The 17,287-nt window shown below is 44.5% G+C and overlaps 1 protein-coding gene across 1 annotated transcript in view; it reads left to right on the forward strand.

Annotated features, from left to right (window-relative positions):
• The window catches only part of LOC144158727 (uncharacterized), a 44,317-nt gene that overhangs the window by 1,865 nt on the left and 25,165 nt on the right, over positions 1-17,287 (forward strand). The window contains exons 2-3 of the mRNA XM_077689811.1: positions 9,823-9,998; positions 13,179-13,354. Coding sequence (XP_077545937.1) covers positions 9,823-9,998; positions 13,179-13,354 — 352 coding nt within the window. The remainder of the gene's footprint in view (positions 1-9,822; positions 9,999-13,178; positions 13,355-17,287) is intronic.

The raw sequence follows: 17,287 nt of genomic DNA on the forward strand, positions 1-17,287 counted from the left end.
GTTTCCGTGTTTTCACCTCTTTTCTCGTTTTGAGTTCTTTTGTTCACTGCTGTGCCGCTGTGGGGATGAAATATTCCATGAAAGCTTTGCGTCGGATTTACGTTTCTCTGCATGCGCTCTTGGAGATAACTAAAACTTAAACTAATCTGCTACCGTCTTCCCCCGTCGTCCTTGGCCTCTTTAATCCTGGACGTGTTTCAGAACTAGAGTAGGTTCGACGGAATTGTGTTATGATCCGAGTGTTTCGTCTTTCTGCGCAGAAACCTATAGAAACTTAGTTGAAAAACGTCCCATTTATTTTCCAAAAACCGCTAGCCGTTTCGTGGGTTTATAGAACCTTAAGGTTAGTGTGGGAAGTTACCGCATATTGCAGATTATTACTGCTTTCTGTGTAAGCACTTAGTCAGCTGCTTTGCTCTAGAGTGATTATCTGATACACCTCTTTTTTTATTTGTTATAGTTACTCATAATTTGCAAAGTGCCCGTTCGGAATGATAAGAAGATATTGTACGAAATGGGATTCATCCAGGGGAGGCAGCACTCAGAGTGGAAAAATCGTACTCATAAAATGTGGAGACTGAAATAAATTGTACTCGTAAAATGCGAGCCAGTTAAGTCCACGCGCCTCCAGTGCAGTTTATGAGCACTATTGTTCGGTCATGAAATCGAACCCACTAACACATTGTTCCATCTTATTGCAACAACAAAAGTGTGATTATTGCAACAACAAAAGTGTGGTTTACAACAATAAAGGCAATGGAACCATTGACTCATGGCAAGCATTGTGGAAGTTTTAGCAGCAGAGATTTTAGTGCAGTGAGAAGCAATGACTTGTGCTTTTGCAAATTTTTTTTTGCTGTCCATCATCATCCCGAAATTTCATGAGTATAGGGCAAGTCACACAAACCGCAGTAGCTGTGAGTCTACTTTAACGTGCACCTACCAAAGAATTTACAGAAGGCAAAATCTGTGACTTAAGTTGTTCCATACCTGCCACAATTTGAGATTTTCAAGTTCTTGCGAGCAACTCGGTGCAGAAAGGAACCTAGGATATTTATTCTACCTCCTCCAGGTGCTGCCATGTGTGCAATGTGCAGTAAAACCTATACGCCACCTTCCACTGTACATTTCAATCTTTTGACGCTGCCACTTTTTTCATTTCTGTCGAGGGCAGGTGTAATTAAATGTTTCGTAGCACGGTTGTCCAGCACTCCACCGCAGGGCGATTCGGTGGCTGGAGTCTCCCTTTTTTTTTATGGGGCAAAATAATTAGTAAACCTTTCTCAGAGCGCTTCTAAATTAATTCAGGGCCCCCCACTGGGTCACACCTGGTATAGCTTGAGTGCATAAAGCCCTGATTTGAACTAATAGCAAAAAAAAGAAGCAAGGGTAGATGGAACTTGGTATATTGCTAGCAATATATATTACTTCATGGGCCAAATGGTTGGGGCTTGGGTGCAGTGAGATTTTGAAACATTAGCTTCTGTTTTGTTTGCATCTGTTGGTCCAGTGTGGGTTGGAAAAAAAAAAACTCAAGATATTGGGAAGAATTTTTTCTCTCGTGTATCGTAGCCTCGCACGTAATGCATGCAGGTGCTGGGGGATAGTTGCCCGTGTGCACTACAATGTCTAATTTGCACGGCGAGAGAGACATTCCTTGAAACGCAATTTTGTGGTCCGTTAACTCTTGCCCCTGGCTGTGCCTGTACCAAGCGTGAAAAGCGCTATTCAGAATGGGAAAAACAGAAAACAACAAAACAAAACAGGCGAGCCAAGCCTTAGGTTTGGTTGCTGAGTGTGTCTAAATATTTGTCTATTCTGCCCCTCCTTCCTTTTTTAATTTAAGCTTCAAGCACTGGTTTCAAACTTTTCATTTTTTTGAAAAATTGCATGTTTTTTTTTTAAATGTTCATTGGAATCAATTGCTGCATGCCTTCTGTCTTAGCCCCAACTGAATGCGTCAAGTGTTGCCCTTGGATCTGCTTGCTGGCGTGTCCCACTACTTTTGTTTAATTGCTCCGTTGATTTGCTATCATCATCATCATCCTGTACAAGTCCGCTGCAGTACGAAGGCCTCTCTCGTAGGTTTACAACCACTGCTGCCTTGCGATGCCCAGTCCATTTCTTGCCCCCTAATTTGTTTGTATCATCCTTCCATCGGGTTAATTCGCTTCCCCTACTTCTAGTCCTGTCTCTTGGTAGCCACTGCCTTACCCGGTCACCCTACCTGTTGTCAGCGGTCCATATGCGTAGGGACAATAAACGAGCTTCCTGGATAGGGGAATGAAATTGAATAAAAGATATTATAGTTCAAATATGTGACGGCCGTATTTGGCCCAAGTCTGAATTTGAATTATATTATCTTTTACTCGATTTCGTTCCCCGATCCAGGAAGCTCGTTTATTGTCCCTAAGCATTACTCCTGTCATTCTTTCGAAGGCTTGTTGGCCTGACCAAAGCTTACTTTCAAGGCGCTAAGTAAGGTGCCAAGTTTCCACCTGATATGTCATCGCTGGGAGTATGCATTGGTTGTGTGTTTTTCTTTTTAGTCACACATGTAGCCTACTGTTCATTACTTCTTCAGAGTGTTTGCTAAGTGCTCTCCAGCACATTCCAATTCTGCATTGTATTTTCTTCTCGTTTGGATTGGCACTCGCAACTTGCCCAAGGTGGCTGCATTCACCGTTGTCTTCTTGCATTTAGTTATTGAGGCGGAAGTGAGACTTTTTCTGTGTGTTTAACGGTACTTTCAACTTATCCATATTTATCTGCGCACCTAGAAGGAAGCTTTCTCGGTACAGTACCTGAAGCATTCCTTGTGTGCCTTCGGCCAAATCTTTGAACGAGACTACATCACTCGCAAGTCTCAAGAGGCTCAAATGTCCTCGCTAACTCACTTGTGAATTTAAAAAAGAACAAAGCATACCTTGCTGATGTGTACCTCTTTTTTTGAAGCGTTGCATCCCTGTAATAGATGGCTGCTTGTGTTACCCCTTTATTTTGTTTTTATGCTTTTGAAGCTTCGCGGCAGTCTTCTGTGGAATCTGGGGCGCACACAGCTAGACACAGTGCATGAGTCATTGATTTCAGCATGGAAATACGGAAGCAAGACTCGCTTAGCTTTGAGAACGAATGAGAACAAATGTACACAGAAGGAATGTAAGCCAGAGGTAGTAGGGAACAATAGAAGAAAAAATTTGAGAAATCGAATGATGCATTAAAGCTTACATTTGAAAAAGCATTGACCTCCCCTTTCTTCAAGGGAAAGCAGTTAAAGGGTCCATGAAGAGAAAATAGAACTTTGTTTAACTTTAAAGAGTTAGGCTTCAGTACCTCACTCAGCTCCATTCCCGCCATGAAAGACGTTTTTTAACCGATAAAAACGCGAGAAATACTTCAGCATTTTCAAATTTCGCGCCACAGTGACGTGTTATCGGCGCGAGTGACGTCGTATGGGCCAGCACTAAAAACATAATTTTCAGTGGGCTAGGTGCACGTTAGCATTCAAGTGATTCGGTCAAACGGAACTAGCGGCCCCACTACAATCGTCCAGTCGTGTCCTGGCGATTGATTAGTTCGGCCGCCGTCAATCGCCCAAACAAGATTCTGTGACGTCATAGAAAAGTTGCTGGAAACTGGCTAGCAAGTCGCCACAGCTCCACACGTTTTCTTTAATATCTCCGTTATTTTGTGGAAGTTTGCAATGAAATTGGTATCATTTTCATCAGGACAAAGCAGCCCTTCTAATGAACCAAACTTGTATTTTGTCTTCATGGCTCCTTTAAGAATAATTTGAACGGTACAGAAAGAAGGGACATATTGCACGTGCCTGGACGAAATAGGATTGTTTGGGTTAGTGGTTGTAAAAAAGAAGTGTGCTTCAGTCATAGCAGGGGCTTCCATTAGACAACAGATCCCAGTAACTGCTCAAAACACCGCTGGCCTTTCAGTGGCAGCTTGGAACAGGCCAACCAGGCAGCAGAGTGGAAGAGGGGTGGACTACACGCGTTAACCCCGGACAAATCACTGCCACGGTCTTCTTGACGGTCGCGTTATCGTCGCCCCGCAAACAAACAACTTCACTTTACCTGGCAGCGCCGGTCGTGGGAGAGATTGCGGCAGCAGCTCGGCACAGTGGCGTCTTCCTCCTCCTGTCATTGTTGTCGACTGTTTGCTTCGGAACAGGACGGAGTTGAGAATTCCTACCCTCTCACGCTTGGTAGCAACCCCGGGTCCTTTCTGCTAGCAACCTACCTTCCCCGAAAACTGGCCACAGCAAGGGTTCAGAGCACAGTGTGGTTGAAATGAAATGGGGAGCTGCCGTTTTCCGGATAAGAACTAGCTTGTTTCTCGGCCACTTATTAGTCTAACCTTGTTATTACGAAGTAGTATCGGGACAGCACATTAGTTCGTTATATCCGATATTAGTTGTAACAGTCGAGGTAAACTTCGACTCCAGCAAATAAAAGAAATCTGGCTCGCGCAAGAATACTTGATACAAAAATGCATTTTTAAGGTTTCGAACCCTTAGGTAACCCTTACCTTTCTCCTTGTTGCATTTCAGCCTTAATGAACAGGAAGATAAGTACGTGAAATTACCACAGAACAATGTTCACTTGATGAAACAGGCCTGCGTCCTTATTTATTTGATGAAGGATGTGATCTTCATCTGGTGGCTTACTCACAGCACTGAGTAGGAAGAAGTTTTCCGCAGTGCCCACTGACAAAAGGGCATTTATACTGCTGCAGTTTCTGGCAATGTTTTTTTTTTTTTTTAACGTAGCTTTTTAGATTCCTGGTCAAATATTTCTTCGTTATAACCGATATCAGGCGCGGCTCTCACGGTTTCCGTTTCGTTATAAAAGAATAACTGCCCTTGAAATAAAGCGTGACCAGCCAAAGTTTGAATTGAATTCACTATAACGGATAATTCGTTATATCCGCATTCGTTATAATGAGGTTCAGCTGTAATTGCATCTTTTCAGTGACGCACGCTTTGCTCGATGAGTTAGTCACGGGAATTTTGGCTCTTCTGGCGCATCTGTTAATTCATTTTGTTTTCACACTAACTGAACAACTTAAAGGAAGTTATACCTTACGGAAAAAAAGATTTCACGCTCAAGCACCGTGGTATTGGTTTGATTTCTGGTTAAGACTTGCCTTGCCATGCTATTTTTACGTTAGCGTCTTTAGGCATGCCAGTAAACCCTGCTCAATGCCGGGAAGTTTGCTCTCCAACAAAGCAGCAAGTGCTGCTACAGAAAAGTACTGCCACAACAACGTCCACGTGCCTTGCGGCAAAGCTGACTTGCAAACTGTGAGGCCCTTGCGTAGCGTTTTGCCGTACGGAAAAGCAGCGCAGTGGCAATGCAAATTCTGTTCCTGGTAGTGAACACCCCTTGAGCAGCTACCTCATCACCAGGGCATTACACTCTCGTGTTTTTTTGCTTATCTTCCGGTGAGCTCTGTTGTCGGAAGTGTGCTCTTATCTTCCTTCCTTCTCCTACGAACGCAGTGCTGCTCTTGTAAGGATATCGCTCAGTAAACACTGTTATCCTCGAGTTGCAAGTGCTTTCACCGTTTCAGGTGCAAACAGTTCGCATGTCCCGCTAGTAGTCCAGAGATGAACGCGACTTGTTGCCACATTTATCATTGTGTAAAGACGAAGATGACTGCAATGTGGGTGGTCGGTGTGTTGAGATTTCAGCGGCCGTTAAAGATTTGCAGGTGGTCAAAATTAATCCGTAGTCTATGGCATGCATGCCCAGATATGGCGTTGGCAGGTTGAACACTCAATTTTTTTTTTCAAATAATGTGCATGGAGGTGTAATAGATTCTAGGCTAACGTAAAGACAGTAGTCTTGTTTAAAGAATGCAAATAATTTTTAGAGACACTGCACACTTCTTGTGCCCCTCTTGCATTTTTGGTAAATCATGTGAGAGAAAGAAAAAAAGAAAAGACAGAATGCGTTCTTATTTTTAATTTGCTAGACGCAGCTTTTCTGTAGCATCTTTATCCTAAATTGTTTGACACATGGGAGCCTGCCATTGCCGGCAGCTCGTGCCATCAGAAATGATTCATCAAACACACGGGAGAAATTTTTCGCTAATTGCGAAATGAGTGTTTTAATGGTCCAAGTAGCAAATGAAATTAAAAAATGGGAGGTGTTTTTGTTGGAGAAATTTAAATGGCAGCCTTCATATCCCTCCGCCCGTCGAGCTTACCTAGTTGCAGAAGCAGCAGCCTGAATCCCACTTTGCTTTCGTGGGTGGTTATGCATGCATACATGTGTCCTGGTCTTTAGAGTGCACGAGCTCTGGACAGCATTGAATTAACGAGGACGCAGCGGCAATGGGCTATGGCTCAGAGGCAGCGAGTTTCATTCGCAGGCATGTCGGAAATAGTTGTTGCACAAAAATTCCTTCGTATGCACAGCTTACTTCGCATCAAAGAACATTTGGTAATCTTAGAGTAGAGTGTAACCTTCCTCTGTGGCACAGCTCTAAAGCTAGGTGCTTCTTCATTGATGTGTCAACCTTGAGCAGTGTCATTGCTAAGAAAAGTAATGATGTATAGAACTGGCAAGTGTTTATTTCATTTGAAATTTCAACATATTAATTCCTCTTTTTGGACAATGTTGACCGCTTCACTGCGAAGCATACGTGTTTGTAGGTGCGGCTGATAAGGTACGTTGTTGAAGCACATCTTGTGAGATGCGAGGCTCATTGCGAACAAGGCACTCATAAGAGTGCCAAAACGTCAAGCTTCTGTATTTTTGACTTGGTCAATGACCCTAATTGGATTGTTGCAAACATCTGATGAGATGACACCAGCTTACAGTTGACTGCGCCGCATGTAAGGCTTTTAGCGCCAGGTGCGTACCAAATTGCGTATACGATGACTCAACACGGTTAACCTCCTTAGGGACACTGTTTATACTCCTGACATTTATTGGTAATACAGCCCCATTCATTTGACAATTGTGGTGCCATTATTTCCATATAGTACCGGAACAATAGAGAAAGATTAGCGTTAATCACTTTATGCTCATTGTACACAGCACAGCTCATCTGTACGGTATGCAGTAGAGTGGAGTTGCAAGTCAGATAAAGCCTGCCAACAACTCGCCACTGTCGAAACAAGGGCAGCATGTCTGATTATGTGTAACAATAGTCAGAACAGTTCGCACAAATAGTGGGCAGGGCTTGGTTGCAGATTCTTTCACGCAATGAAGTAATGTGGTGTTGTTGTAGGATAATGTATGCCGATAAATAAAGAAAATAAGATACAGGTGGGGACCTGTCCTTAGTTCAGAAAGTAATGTTACAAGAGTCCTTTTTTTCCACGTAGCAACTCTGATAGAGATGTGCAGTCGGGGGTTAGTTTTTTTTCGAGTAAGCACAAATGGGGCATCAACCCAGGGGTGTCTTAATTAAAGGGGCCATAAAGACTAAATACAGGTTTGGTTTATGAGGAAGACTGCTTTGTACCAATAACAATGATGCGGATTTTATTGCAAACTTTGAAAAAATAATGGAGATGTTAAAAACAACATGTAAAGCAGTGGCGATCCCCCTTCCCCCCAGCCACTTTGTGCGATTGGTGGCTGCCAAAGTAACTCATCGCTAAAACACACGACTGGACGGTTGCAGTGGGAGCTCTAGTTCCGTTTGATTGCATCACTTGAATGACAACGTGCAGTTAATTAACATACTGGAAATTATGTTTTTAGTGCTGGCCCATATGACATCACTCTTGCCCTTAACTATAGCGCGAAATTTGAAATGTTTTCAACATTTCTTGCATTTTTTCAGTTAAAAAATGTCTTTCACGACTGAAATGGGGCTGCAGGAAGTACTGAAGCATAGTTTTTTTCAATTTAGACTAAGTCGTATGTTGTCTTGGTCCCTTTAGTATAGTAACAGACTTTGAAGTTTCGAAATGTTGGCATGGGTTTGGTTGTGGTTTGCGACGGGACAAGGAAAGGAAATTCACTGGGGATATTTTGAGCTCGACGGAGAGCTTAATAGCAGGTCTGTGTTGCTGCATTACTTCGGTTTTATTATCGCGCAACTTCAGCAAAGGTAGCCTTCTTTTATCAGCAGTGACGAGGAATACCTAAGGACAGTTAAACTGGCATAAAAGTGACTCGGATGACAGTGCAGCATTCAGGCGATCCCAAACACTCGTTCTTTCCTGCTTGACGTAGAAAGAAAAATCCTGAAAAATCTTATTAAGTAGCAGCTGCTAAATGTCCTATGGGGTTCATGTCCAAAGAGGCACACAGCCGCTGTCAATTTTTTTTACACTTTAAATTCTCAGGGTGTCTACCAACCTGGAAATAGGGGAAAACCTGGAATTCTCAGGGATTTTGAATAGTCTGGAAAAACTCAGGGCAAACTCATGGAATTTGTGCTTCTATCAGGGAAAATTAGCTGTACTTTATAAAGGAAGTGAAATTCACGGTAATGCTAGCTCAGGTAACAGCAAGTCAAATGTGGACAGCTTTTCGGAGCCGTCGCTGATGGCGCCGTCTGAAGTTACTGGTTCCAGTGAGAACTAACTTCATACAGCTTGCAAGTCACCCCCCCTCCACCCCTTCCCCCCCGACCTCCTGTACGCTCGCTCCCCTTGTGTTCTGGCGTGTTTCCTACACTCCTGAAAGGTGGAAGAAAATGTTGTGCGCCGCGATAGCTATGACGTCTGGTAAATTCATACCCTGCCTTGTTGCTGCTGCCTGCGCCGTATCCATCCTTCCATCTACCCTTCCCCCAATCGCCCTGCTTGGAAAGTAGTTGAGATGCCCAAACATCTCCCCTGGAACTGTCCCCACAACCCCTATCACCCCTTTCCACTGGGCTGAGGCGCTGGGCAGCTCCGACCTGACTGCCCAATGGGTAGTCACGGCGAGGGCTGCTGCGGTCACTATTATGCTGGTGACAACGCCCCCTAAGGGGCCTCTAATAGCTCAACAAAATGTTTTTGTCTCTCTCTCTCCCTTGCTTAAGGGTTAGGTCCAGCTTGTCGGCCAATCTCCTGGAAATTATTTATAATTATAATTGTGTTATTATTATAATTGCTTCTAGCAACCTCACGCTGGAGTAGTCTGCTAGCTGCTGAGCTGGCCACCGGAGTTGCCGGTTTCCTCTGCATCTGTAATGATGCCTGAATTTAATGGACTAATAGCATTGTCTCTAAAGGATGCAATCTGCGTGCGAACAATAATTTTCTGCAGCTCATTTTCTCTAAGTGCAAAACTTTGCACTTGGTTTCGTTCATTTGCACCAAGACCTAAATTGATCCAGCGTGCATGTTCTGAAATGAGGTGCCATGGCTTCTGCGTTCCAGCTGTCACCACTTAGCTTGCTGCCAAGGAGGCTAGGTAGACAGTTTTATATGCCAAAAAAGACCGGAACACTCACTTTTGTAGGCTTAGAATGCATTCTATGGTTCCAACAATTTACAGGGGTACTACATATGACTCAAGAAGTATATGGAAAGAAGGAAATGGGACACACAATGTTGGCTTTTCCTCGATGCCGTGTCTGTTTTAGTGATGTTACAAATGTTCCACGATCAAACTCTCCTAGTTGGTGCAGTTATAACCTTACAAACGGCTGAACAAGGACAGCGGTCTTAAGCGACATTTGTGGCTCAAAGTCCAGTGATACGGCATTGCATTTCATGCTGTCATTTTTGAACCTGTCTGGTCATTTTGTGGCTCCATACTTCAAAATGTGGAATGAGCCAACTGGCCTCCTTCACTGCACCGTAACTTGTCCAGCCAGCCACCCTGTTGCAGTAATGGCTTTGGCTTGCAGCAGTGGCATGGCCACGGCAGTAGCAGCGGCGGCAGCAGGCCGGAGGGGCTCTGCGGGCTGCGACGGTGCGAGCCTCGATCCGACGGATGGCCTCGGTGGTGCCTCCACGAGCTCCGGGGACGAGACGTCCACGGACTGCAAAGACTCTGCCTACGTCTCCAGTGAGCGGCTCATGGGTAAGGAGGAAGCCTAAACGTGCACATCATTTGGCCATTAGCTCCGAGGCCACACTTGTTCTGGTACTGCATTTCCAACGTGGCACCAGAGATAGGTATTCCGGAAAAAAAAAAAAGCATGCAGTACCCCTCTCAGGCTAATTCCTTCTGCAGCAAACAGTTCAAAACAGCTCATACGAAGACACGTAGCAGTACTCACTCTCTGTTGCTTTTGTAGGCAGATCAGAAAAGTGTTTGTCTTGTGTGGTACAGAGGTAAGGACGTTCAAAAAAAAAAAATGCACAGGTCAGCCAACCGATGCCCTTTCTATCCTTACCAGGAGTACCTCAGGGAGGCAACGTGGGCCCCCTGCTGTTCATATTTTTTTAATAATAGTTTAGCTGCACCTGTGCAGCACTCCGAGACCCTTCTGTTCACTGATGACACCATTGAAATGCTTTAGAAGTGTTGGCGAAGTTGGCTGCTCTTTTCTACAAGCTGACATTCACACTGCTAAAATGTCAAAAGGACTTTGCACCAACACTTGTAAGAGACGCATAATTTATTATTATCTCTTAATACTTTCATCTGGTGCGATGAAACTTTCATATAAAATGTGTGTTGACCCTGTTCCTCAAGTGTCAACAGTGAGGGACTTGGCAGTATGTGTGGACGAATTGCTGATTTTAAGATGCCACGTTGAAAGAACAACCAATTACAGAAAGAAATTTCTCAGTCTTGTCACATATATAACAACGGAGTTCAGGAATTCTGCATGGCGTTTACTGCCATCTGGGGCCATCTTGCAAAGCCAGTTGGAAAATTTCTCTGTTGCGCTGAAAGGGCTTCCCAAATACCGGTCACCAACCTTAAAATGAGTTCAGATGAAATTTATCAGAATTTATAATGGTCAATATGTATACACGAAGGTCTACTATTTTTATGAAAGGATACTTCACTGCATTGAAATAGCAAGATGAATAATAGGAAAAACATTCATCGTGCATTTTTATAGACCTGCGCATGGTGATATCGACCTTCCCATACTGTCAGGAGTCCGGTCCCAATTTATCTTGTTGCTAGCACAACACCGGGCTAATTTGAGATTTATAGGAGAGGCTTTTGCCCTGCAGTGGGCGTAGGTAGGCAGGCTGGGGATGATGATGATGATGATGATGATGATGATGACGACGACGACGACGACCCAAAAATCCTGTCCAGCAGCTGCAGCTGACAGGCAATTTCATTCCATTCCCAGCACTGAGTCCCTAAAGTGTGACTCGCCTTGTCGTTGTAGCTCGCTCGCTGTTACAGTGCTCAATGTCAAGCGACTGCCGGAATCAGGTGGTGCAGCGAGATAATGGACCCAAGTAGAGCCACACGGCGTACCGTCAATGCATAATGTCAACAAAGGCTTTGAAAGCCAAGAAGTTTATATGGTCATAACCGTTCGAAACTCGTGAACCGCTGGCGCTTGTCATACATCTCCCCATTGTTTAGCGCCAAGAAAACTGCGGGTACGTTTGAGGCAAAATATACGTAATTAACTGGCAGCGCCCATGTTCGTTTTGTTCGTAATGCTCGTTGGGTTGGTTTTTACGGTAGTAAGCGAAAAAAAGTGGCAGTGGCAGTGCAAGAAAAAAATGGTGTGTTCCAAACTGCACAGTAAGGCGCCGGCACGTGCGGGATGAAAAGCAAGCACAAAAAGAACAGAATTCCGGCTGGCACTGTTTTAAGCAATGGGCACGCGAGCACTGCGAGGCGGGAAATTTGAAATGCGTTGCACAAACCTTCATTCAATTCGTTGGGAGAGGAGTGAGACAGGACAGCAAAGAGAGTGATGGGTGGTGGTAGTGAGCGGATAACGGCTCCACAGCTTTCATGTTGAGTGGAAGCTGTCAGAATTAATTTTGTCTGAAAGCTGTCTTTAATTTTTTGTTGTTATGTTGACTTCAACCAGACTTTTTTGTAACACCATCTTCTATTGCTTCATTATGCAGTGCCTTTCGCCATCACTTTTCTTTTTTAATCTATCGAAGCTTAATATTTACGCTGCCAAACTGAATGGGTTTGTTCTGTTCTTTTGTTGCTCTTGACAGGCTTTGTATAACGTGATCCTTGAGCTCAAATCAACCTGTTGTAGCATCTCATGTTTTCCTTCTATTACACTTAGTTTCTGAGCCATTGATTCTTCTCTTCCCATAAACTGAAACTTATCATATTGCACTGGGTTAGCAATATGTTATGTATTCTGTGCTTTCTTTCATTTCCTTCCTTCTACCAACTCATTGCACCATGTTGAAGGCTGCAAGGTGCTTGTGGGCACCATCTTTCAAATAAATAAATAAATAAATAAATAAATAAATAAATAAATAAAAATATATAAATAGAGGGCACTTACTTCAAAAGAAAAATACCTTATATGCATCACTATGCAAGACTGAGCTGTGCAGTTTGTCACACAAGCACAAATTTACAGAGTGTTCACCAGAAAAGTATGAAGCATCTTTATTATAATAGTCACTGACCAATTCTTCAGATGCCAGCAGTTCAGATTACCTGATGGTTTCAACATTTTGAATGACCATCTCACTGCCTTTACTGACATATTTTGGACTCTTCGATTATTTCAACAATTTCGCCATTCCTAAGGGGTACGAAAAAACGGCTTCAACTGTAGTAATATGAGAAAAAAAACTCCAGAAGCTCTCGAGTGGGAATTGTCGGATAATTTGCGAGTATGCACACAGAGCCCCCTTTAATGTTGGCTTCGCTACTGTACACAAATGCGCTGCTGGGATGACATTTTTTGTGGGACGATATAAGGAGCCTGGGAATGAAGTATGATGGCACTGGGGCCTTTGAATAAATGGCTTATTGAGAGCTCATGTGTCCCTCTTGAGTGCTATATAACGAGCCCCTTTAAAGTAGGCTTCAGTATTGTGCACGAATGCTTTGCTACGAAGACATTTCTTCAGGGGCAGTGTATGAAGTTTTTTATGAAAGTATGAAGGCCGAGGCCCTTTTATTTATAGCTATTTTTTACGCGGTTAAAGTGTGACGCATCAAGCGCTACAGAGGACACAGACGGATTTGCTCGTTGCGTCCACGTAGAAATGCTTAAGCGTTTAAAATGATTATGGCACTGTGCCTTCAGAAAACACCACCGAACTCTTCCCCTTTTCCTCTGTGTGTGCCTAGACACGAGCCCTCCAGTTGCGCAGTCCTGGCCCCAGTACCCGGTGGGGTCGGAGGTCGTGTTCGACCGGCTCACCGAACTGGCCATCATTGCTACCAGCCCCGAGAGCCCTCTCCTGAGGGACTCGCCACCACCCACACTTCCACCTTCATCGTCGCCATCATTGTCTTCCGCCGTGGTGAGTGCTGTTTGGCGCAGGTACATTCGGTAGATTAGTTCGTTACTTCGTGGTGTGCCTTAAGGTGTGCAACTGTCCCCTAACCTTTTGTTTTGATCCTAACATGGGTCCCACACAGTGGCAGTGACTGTGCTGAATTCAGGTTGTGTTTGCGTTGACCCGTGCTCCCATATTGCTGTGTGTCAGTGTAGAGACTGGGTGAACGTTGCCAATGAATGGTTTACTGGCCATGTTTCAGAGTCGCAAATAAGCTACAGTTTGAAGTAACGAGACTGCAAAGCTATTTTGGCGACCATAGCATTTTGGGCCGTTGCAGATCTAGCGCTATTTAGTCAAGAAAGGTTCAACTCTTTCGTGACCACACCTATTCCAAATCGTTCAATGTGAACGATACCTTGGGAGCCCGTTTTAATAGCGTTCCAGGCATTGCTGGAACAAGTAAAGTATTCGGAGTTAGCTCCGAAAATGCCCTTTCAAAATCGGTTTTGTTTTCATTTTTGCAACAAAAGCGTGATTTTTGACATGTGCTTGCATCACGTGGGTGTGGAAAAGGGGCGTGGTCATTGCACGTCATTGCTACCAATGAAGAGTGCGTGCCACTCATAATTACTCTTTATCAGCATTTGGTTTTTGTTATCAGGGCACGAATGGTGAATCGGCAAACGATTTTCAATCGTCAGGTTTGCACTCTGACAGTAATAATTCGTGGAATCGGCTGAAAAGGTCAAGCAGAACCTGTTTGCAAAGCTACTTTATGATTTTATTCTACTTACCAGAGGACCATTCCCGTACAGTTTACAACAGTTTTGGTTTCGTTTCTGCATCTCAAAATTTATATTTGGCGCTACTACGCAGCTACCCAGCTTGAAGCCTACCTGCCATGGTGCCCTGAGTTCTGTGGCTGATCCTCGAAAAAAGCATGCTGCTCTTGATTTCACCCAACCCTAACCCGATTTCTGTGATAAGAACTTCCCATGCAAGTCAAAAGATCACTCCCAATTACCGGGTATCTGTTCCTACAAGGAGAGCGCTTTAAAGGGACCCTGCAACACTTGCCATCGACTACTAGTAATGTATTTTGGGATAAAGTCTATTGTCTCAGAAATCTCCTCCCGCAAGAATTGTGAAAATCCGTTCACAATTAACGAAACTACGCGCGATGAGAAATCGCGCATAATCGTTCCCTCTCAACTCGACCGCGGCCAACGCGATGAAAGCTGCGTGCTCTCTCCCGGAGAGGGGGGCGGCTCGCGGCGTTCTCTTCGGTGGCCTTCAATATATCACATGCCGGGTAGTTTTCTCCTTTTCTCCGCAACGCGGAGGGGCCTATTTCCAGTCTGGTGCCACAAAAAAGCAGGCATGGGTGCCTGGTCGCAAGTGCACGCTCAGGCTGGTAGGGCGTTTTTGAAGCAATAAACGTTTTTAGTCGAGTGGTCCTGTTGAAAGGGAAGTATTGAGCTCATCACTCAAACTCCGCGCGCACTCAAAACACAAAAGAAACGGCAAAACTGTGCCTACAGGTTCAGGCATAGAAGAGGTTCGTACACAGCGATGACGACGACGGAAATGGGAGAATCTAGCCGCGAAGTTGACCAGTGACAGCCGATCGGGCAGCCATGGCCTATGTGACGTCCCTTAGGCCATGCCAGGGGTTGCATAATGAGGACAACTGAAGAGAGAGCGGTTGGTTTTTCCGCGTCTTTCACATCGATTTGCGCGCTCACCGCTTCACGTGCACGTGTAATATTTGGCTCAGGTATTCCTGGCAGTGTAATCTAAACGTTGCGCAGGTTTACTTGCACTATTCAAACAGTGTTGCAGGGTTCCTTTAAACCGGCCTTACACACCGCCAGCTGTTAGCCTGGCAGTTTCGTTTCCATACAAGGGTATCTCTGGTGGTCTAGTGTTACTTCTTAGTTGCACTGCCTATTCGGACGGAGTCTCCAGTAAGTTTTGTACTGTTTCATTTCAAAAATATTAGGTGGCGCTGCAATGAAGGAGGCTCGTAGTGCTGACCTTGTTTATCGCGCAACAGCTACTCGGCCACCGTTTGCAGGGCACAATTCTAGTGCATCACACTTCATTCCTGCAAGCAAGGCTGCAATAGCGAGTCAGAAAATGATAATAAAGCGCAACTTTATGTTTTGAGAGATAACTGACAGTGAATGTCAACAAGCATCAACCACGGAGTTCCGTTTTCAACTTCATGCATGTTTTTCCGCATCGCGTGCTTTTTACCAAATACTGTGCTGGCCGTAAATACAAACCCATTCATTAAATAAATGTTTTTACGTTACGTGGGGGCAAATTCGTGCCTCTGATAATGTGAAACGTCCAGATTTCTTCCCGTTAACCACCTGAAATTGCACATTTTGAAATGGAGGTCTGGCTTCACCGCAAGGCACAAGCGCCATGTGTCCTAACATTTTTTTTATATCTGACGAACTGTTCTGCGTAAGTCGACATTTTTTCTAGGGCGTGTTTTTTAAATGTTCCCCCACAAAATGTATATTATAATTTGTTTCTACTATCAGTGGTTTGTTATAAACAACTTCTTTTTTATCATTTTCTTTGACAACTTGAAAAAAATTTTGATTTTGATATTTTTTTTCTCACAACTATGATGTATGAAAGCATTTAAAAAACTGGTGTTGTTGGAAAGGCCGTCAAATAATCTGCAATTTGTGTTCCTGTAGTTAGTGCGTAACCAATTTTGTTTTAGCAGAAATGTTTTCTTGGAACCCTAAAAATCGGTCAATTTTCCCGCGGTCACGAAAGCGTTAAGGCCACGCCACACAAAGAGATCTCTTAGGTGTCGCATATTCTCCCGCAGTTTCTAAAATTAAGGGTATGAGTTTGCAAAGCCACCTCGTCTTTGATGTGCAACCCTCTTAGCTTTGTCGCAGTGCAACTGAAATTGTCGTGGTACAGCCAAGACCACCAATCAGCATTTGCAGAAAGCACCCACTGCACTGGGAGGTTAACAAGTGAGGGTGGTTGCTTCGGGCTGGAGCTTGTTCAGCGGGTGGAGATTGGGTTTGGGGCACTGAGCCTGTGGATCAGGCATTCTAGCTCAATGAATGTGTGTTAAGTTTGAAGAATCAAAATTAATTTCTCTGCTTTCGGATGCCCCTGTAGCTGCTGCATATTTGAAGGTGGCGCTGTCAGGTGGGATGTCACTCACAAACGCGAACCAGGCACTGTGCTGCCTGGCAGCCAATGAGTTAATTTTGAGTTTTGGAATAGAATTTTGTGCTTGATAGCATCTCGTAGCTTTGTACTGAGTAGTTCATGAATACGGTGTAGTCCGCTTATAGCAATATCCAAGTGCCAAGAAAATGCCATCGTTACAACCGATAATTGTTATAAGCGTGTCGCACAAAAGAGGAAGCATGGAACAGAGCTCAAAACGTTTTATTTGCATGCAAGGAAGGTCGTACCGCTACTTATTTGCAGAAAAGAAGCCATAGCCGGTCAGCTTTGTTTGCTGCACGTGAAGCTGACGCAAATCTTTTTCAAGAGCACCTAAGGTGCTGCACCTAGCTCAGTGAAAGGTCATTGGTGGAAACAACACCCCCGGGGGACTGTATCATGCGATGGCTCTCTTGTGGAGGCACTACCTGAGTAGGCTGTGCAACCGCGTCGTCAAAGTCGTCCCTGTCACCGCTGTCCGCAGCACGTATCCACGCCATGATTGCCTCTTCAGTGAGGCACTCAGACGTTTCCGAGGCCCTGATGCCCCCCCCCCAGAAAGACAGTGGGAGCTGAAGATTCGCTGAGTGAAATTCAAAGCAGCGCGCACGTGACACAACAAGCGAACACGCGAGCGAGCAAGCGAGTGGGCGCGGGTACAATTCAAAGTGGCGGCACCAGGAGGGCGGTACGGAAGAAAAACTGGTCTCCTCTTCCCCTCACTTCCTCGTAAGCGTGTAA

The sequence above is a fragment of the Haemaphysalis longicornis genome, unplaced genomic scaffold, assembly GCF_048455015.1.
Source record: "Haemaphysalis longicornis isolate Haplotype H1 unplaced genomic scaffold, Haemaphysalis longicornis Haplotype H1 scaffold_10, whole genome shotgun sequence".
Lineage (NCBI taxonomy): Eukaryota > Metazoa > Arthropoda > Arachnida > Ixodida > Ixodidae > Haemaphysalis > Haemaphysalis longicornis.